Source organism: Pecten maximus, chromosome 3 (genome assembly GCF_902652985.1).
Source record: "Pecten maximus chromosome 3, xPecMax1.1, whole genome shotgun sequence".
In the NCBI taxonomy this organism is placed as follows: Eukaryota; Metazoa; Mollusca; class Bivalvia; order Pectinida; family Pectinidae; genus Pecten; species Pecten maximus.
In genome coordinates this window covers 32870847-32876846 of record NC_047017.1, presented here as the reverse complement: position 1 = coordinate 32876846, position 6000 = coordinate 32870847, and the positions used below count along the sequence as shown (strand labels likewise).

General features: G+C 38.3%; 1 protein-coding gene across 5 annotated transcripts in view; it reads right to left on the bottom strand.

Moving 5' to 3' along the window:
* Positions 1-1215: 1215 nt before the first annotated feature.
* Positions 1216-6000, bottom strand: part of LOC117323946 — a 63261-nt gene continuing 58476 nt past the window's right edge. For 4 of the 5 annotated variants that reach the window (XM_033879486.1, XM_033879487.1, XM_033879485.1 and 1 more), the window contains 4 exons: positions 4198-4500; positions 3933-3969; positions 2062-2135; positions 1216-1639 (listed from right to left, as the gene is read on the bottom strand). In XM_033879486.1, coding sequence (XP_033735377.1) covers positions 1638-1639; positions 2062-2135; positions 3933-3969; positions 4198-4500 — 416 coding nt within the window. In that variant the 3' untranslated portion in view covers positions 1216-1637. The remainder of the gene's footprint in view (positions 1640-2061; positions 2136-3932; positions 3970-4197; positions 4501-6000) is intronic. The other variant, XM_033879489.1, reaches the window with a different exon arrangement.

Below are 6000 nucleotides of genomic sequence, written 5' to 3'. Positions count from 1 at the left end.
TATTTGATTCTACAATATCTGAGAGTAGAAAAGAAGATGTTTGAAATTTCAGTCAATTTGACCCTTTTTGACCCCGCCCATCAGCCCCTGGGGATCAACCAGGGCCAACATGTACATGCCATCAAACTGTCATCCTATGCTGATAATTTGAACCAAGTTAGAACGAATTCCAATAGAAATTCTACAAATAATAGTCAAAAATGTGATTTCCCTATATAAACTATAGTAAAGTTTACCCCCTCCCCAGGGGCAAACTTGAGACCCCAGGGTCATGAAATTCACAATTTTGGTAAAGCACCTCAAGACCCTTCCATCTATGAAGAGTATTTGATTCTACTATATCTGAGAGTAGAAAAGAAGATGTTTGAAATTTCAGTCAATTTGACCCTTTTTGGCCCCGCCCATCAGCCCCTGGGGATCAACCAGGGCCAACATGTACATGCCATCAAACTGTCATCCTATGCTGATAATTTGAACCAAGTTAGAACGAATTCCAATAGAAATTCTACAAATAATAGTCAAAAATGTGATTTCCCTATATAAACTATAGTAAAGTTTACCCCCTCCCCAGGGGCAAACTTGAGACCCCAGGGTCATGAAATTCACAATTTTGGTAAAGCACCTCAAGACCCTTCCATCTATGAAGAGTATTTGATTCTACTATATCTGAGAGTAGAAAAGAAGATGTTTGAAATTTCAGTCAATTTAACCCTTTTTGGCCCCGCCCATCAGCCCCTGGGGGTCAACCCGGGCCAACATTTGTATAACATCAAACGTTCATCCCATGCTGATAATTTGAACCAAGTTAGAATTAATTCCAATATAAATCTAACAAATAATAGTCAAAAATGTGATTTCCCTATATAAACTATAGTAAAGTTTACCCCCTCCCCAGGGGCAAACGTAAGTACCCAGGGTCATGAAATTCACAAATTTGGTAAAGCACCTTATGGCCCTTCCATCTCTGAAGAGTGTTTGATTCCACCTTATCTGAGAGTAGAGAAGAAGATTTTTGAAGTTTTAGTCAATTTGACCCTTTTTGGCCCCGCCCCTCAGGCCCCTGGGGGGTGGGGACCATATAATTCACAATTTTGGTTCACCCTCAGCCATAGAAGCTTCCGGCCAAATTTCATTGAATTTGGCTTAGTGTTTTTGGAGAAGAAGTTGAAAATGTAAATTGTTTACGGACGCACGACGCACGACGCACACCGCACGACGGACGACGCACGACGCCGGACAAAAGGCGATTAGAATAGGTCACTTGAGACTTTGTCTCAGGTGACCTAAAAATAAAATGTATGAAGCAGTCGATATGTTGCAGTATCGCATTAGTCCTATCCGAATAAGGATCCTGTTTACAGAACGATGAATATGACTTTGGTGCGACAACACATTTTGTTCGTTGACTCAAAAATCATACAGATTGTCATAATTTTCCGAAAGCTTTTACCGGAATGGCAAGTGAAAATATGTATTGTTCATATGAATACCTTACCATTTCTGGTATTAAATGAGCTCTGTTCGGGACACCTTTTGCCATCAATCATTTACAGAATGAAAACAGTGATGAAAAACACTTTTTTAATGCTGGAGTTTCGTCCTGCGCCACGGCATATTGTAACTGGTACAAGTGTCCCTCCTGTAAATGATAAGGTAATAGTAGGAATCTCTTTACCCAAGCGGTAAGCGTTAAGATCAAAGATAACTGTTAGAGCCAAGATTCAACCGATATATGCTTCAAACTAAGTTCGGCGCATTCATAGGGGTCGCGGTGGCCGAGTGGTTAAGGTGTCCCAACACTTTAACACTAGCCCTCCACCACTGGGTTGCGAGTTCGAAACCTACATAGGGCAGTTGCCAGGTACTGACCGTAGGCCGGTAATTTATCTCCGGGTACTCCGGCACATCCTTAAATGACCCTGGCTGTTAACAGGACGTTAAACAAAAACAAACAAACCAAACGGCGCCTTCACTTATTAATAATCTAGGGTTGTTGTAAAAGGTTTCATGGAAAACGGATTGTTATCATCTTATATGTTGTTAATTAGAAATTATACTCACAAACATATGACACAAGTCTTCCACAGATAAAATGCTGTATCATGCAGACCATACCGACGAATATAAACATGCATCTAAAATACAATGCATGCATCATTAAGTATAACATCTACAAGGATAGCCAATCATGGACTTCAGAATGGTTTATGTGGATCATTCCGTTTGTCGGCAGTAATACCCCGTTATATACCTGTCGATTCCTGATAGTGTTGGACTCAATAAAGATACTAAACTTGTCAATTTCAGTTGTCGATAAAATGGACCCATGTAACCAACGAATGAACCAGAGTAACCAGGGAATGAACCAAAGTGATCAGAGAATGGACCAGAGTAGTCAGAGAATGGACAAGTGTAACCAGAGAATGAACCAGAGTAATCAGAGAATGGACCAGAGTAACCAGATAATGGACTAGTGTAACCAGAGAATGGACCAGAATAATCAAAAGGTGGACCAGAGTAACCAGGGAATAGACAGGAGAAACCAGAGAAGGGATCAGGATAATCAAAGTGTGGACCAGAGTAACTAGGAAATGGACAAGAGAAACTAGGGAATGGACCTTTTTGGGACCAGAGTAATCGGAGAATGCACCAGAGTAACCAGAGAATGGACAATTGAAACTAGGGAATGGACCAATGTAACCAGAGAATGATTCAGAGTATCTAACCTGAGAATGGACCAGAGTAACCAATGAATGGACCAAAGTAGCCAGAGAATGGTTCAGAGTATCTAACCAGAAATTGGAACAGAGTAACTAGTCAGATAATTGACCAAAGTAGAAAGCCAGATAATGGACCAGAGTAATTGACCAGAGAATTGACCAGTATTGACCAATTTAATCAGAGAATGGTTCAGTATAACCAGGGAATTGACCAAAGTAGCCAGATAATTGACCAGATTAACCAGAGAATGAATAAGTGTTACCAGAAAATGAATCAGAGTTACCAGAGAATGGTTCAGAGTATCTAACCAGTGAATTGACCATAGTAACCAAGGAATTGATCAGTGCAAACAGAAAATGGTTCAGAGTATCTAACAAGTGAATTGACCAGAGTAACCTAGGAATGGATCAGTGTAAACAGAAAATGATTCAGAGTATCTTACCAGAGAATTGACCATAGTAGCTAGCCAGAGAATGGACCGAAGTCACTAACCAGAGAATGTTCCAAAGTAACTAAACAGAAAATTGACCAGAGTAACCAGAGAAGGAATAAGTGTAACCTGAGAATTGACACGAGTAACTAGCCAGAAAATTGACCAGAATGGACCAATGTAATCAGAGAATTGCCCTGTATAACCAGAGAATGACCAAGGGCCCAGAGCGGCGATTGAAGGGCATGTAAAACAAGCTTTCAACGTGAATGTAATAGGTCAGCTAAAACAATCAGTGCTAACAAATACAGATCATACGTAATATCTCAGCATGCTAGCAAATAGAAATTATACGATATACGACAATTACAATATCATGTGATTACATATATACACTATATGTGGTACGTTAGCTACAGTACTTTGTATACATATGTTGCGTTCATATGGGATATAATTGCAAGATTTAGCACGCAAAAATATAATTAGTTAACACTATCACACTTGACCTATATCAGATATCTGCAGTATGCTTTTATGAATACGATAATATTTTCTCACGCTATTGCGTTCCCACGCAACATCGTTCGATGTATATTTCGCTCGAACCATAACACAATGATTTAATAATATTTCGTTTCCCTGCAACTTCCTTTGAAAGCAATGGTGCCCGTAATGACCAGCCGCGGTGCATGCTACTGTAACACATACAGACTTTATGCAATAAGGCCACAACAATTACCTACATATAAATGTATAGCAAATTATAAATAGTACATACCTTGTCGGAGAGGAACCGGAGGCATTTTGGCCAGTTTCTTAAATTGAATTTAAAAATATGAATAAATAACATAAACTGAAACTTCTATTATAATTTTGAATAATTGAAAAAAATCGAAATCTTTTATTTTCCAAAAAAAATCGAATATAAATTGTGTTAATATTAACTGGAAATTCTCTTAATTCACTTTATTACCAAGACTTTTGAAAAGAACAATTTTTATATGCATAAATAATAGCTACACATTGATTTGTGATCTACATACCACCACTGAGAACTGTGAGATGGACTGGACCACTCCAGCCACTTGCCCGGGTGTTGGTGGCTACAGCGAAGTAAGCCCCATCGTCTGCTGTCGTGACGTTGGTTAATGTAAAGGCGACGTAGTCGCCCTGCTGTAATTTGAAGGTGACATTTGTCGACTTCACAGGGAATATCTTGTGATCGCGGAATAAGGAGGCGATGGCAACCTTGGTAGACGAGTTAACCTGAGCCAAAAGTGTGACCGATTGTCCATGCCTTGTGATGTACTCCCTCTGTTTCCATGTAACGCGAGGAATGTTGGAATCTGTAACGTGTTTCAAGACCAAGGTTACCAATCATTCATCAGAATTTAATCTACGGCCATTTATGGAGCAGAATTATTGATAACGTCACAGGTGAAATCGTTCAATTACATTTCTCTAAAGCACGCCAGCTCCATTTATCTATATTTAATACCTCAACAATTCCATCATAGGTTACACAATTTGCTGTTTTTAATACTACATTCTATGTAAGCTCTCATAATGAAGCAACAAACATGCTTTAGCAACCTTTGCCTGCAATCGCTATTGCTTGCTCAGATGGCTAACCTATGCAGGAAAACCCACAAAACGGACAAAATTGTTCAGATATTAGCAATATCAATTACCAAACATCTATATACATTTGTATTTATATATATGTGTGAATATTTATATCAACGTAACCATATGACTGTACCCGTTAACTTTCGGCTTTTATTTGGAATATGTAAATCTCCAAAGAATACCATCCTTCCCTATTAACGATTTATTGCATTGGCTTGATTTAATGAAAGGCCCAAAGGCCCTGAGAAATGTCAGGGTCTGAGGTCATATAATAAGACATTTAGAACTGGATTTTATAGTCAGACAGTTACATTTGTATCAGATGAAATGTCTTAATCTGGTTATTCATATTCTATATATCTATCTGCTGACAACTTTCCAATAGCTGAGTATAGTTCTTTCCCTAGTTCTTTAATGCTTGTGGAAGATTATTGATATACTCCTGAATCAGTAAATCTGCTTCTAAACTTTGAAAAAAAAATCAACTAAATGACAAATCGGTCTATTAACAGAATATGTTGTACAGACAAAGATAAAATCCAAGCTGTACACAGTCTAAGTTGGTTTAAATTTTATTTATACTATAAGATGTTAATTAGGCCTAGCAATCATCTATTTTATGACCCCTAATACCATATTTTAACTCTGATAGTAAATTGCGGTCGCGTTGTCCGACGAGATATGTCAAGTTTTGACAAGACGCCAGTACATCAGTCACGGATCATAATCGTAAGATTCTTTTCAAATAAACAAATAATAACCTTATTTAATAAAATCCTCATGAAAAACGGCAACTTAGTTTGTTACAACTTGCCTTCAATTCCAGGAGATATTTCTCGCGTATTCTAGCAACATACAAATGAATATGAAACTGCGAACGGTCGCTGGTTTAGTTACATTAGACATAACCGCCATTTTGGCTGATTAGTGATTAGTCACGTGACAGCTGAAGTAATCTCCTGGAAGGCTCGGTTGCATTTGACTACGTAAAATAGGGCTGGTTTTGAGCTTATATAAAATGTTCCTGCATATGAACATATGAGTCTAAGACATGTGTATAGTTTCTCTGTGAATGCATGTAAATTTCCACGATGATCAAACTTATTTTTTTACTTTCGTTTTCAAGGCAGGATTAAGACATAGGCTGGATTACCTGCCGTAGTTTTTCTATTCTCCGCTAGGCTTCGCTTCGAAATTCAACGACAGGTCAGGGCTAT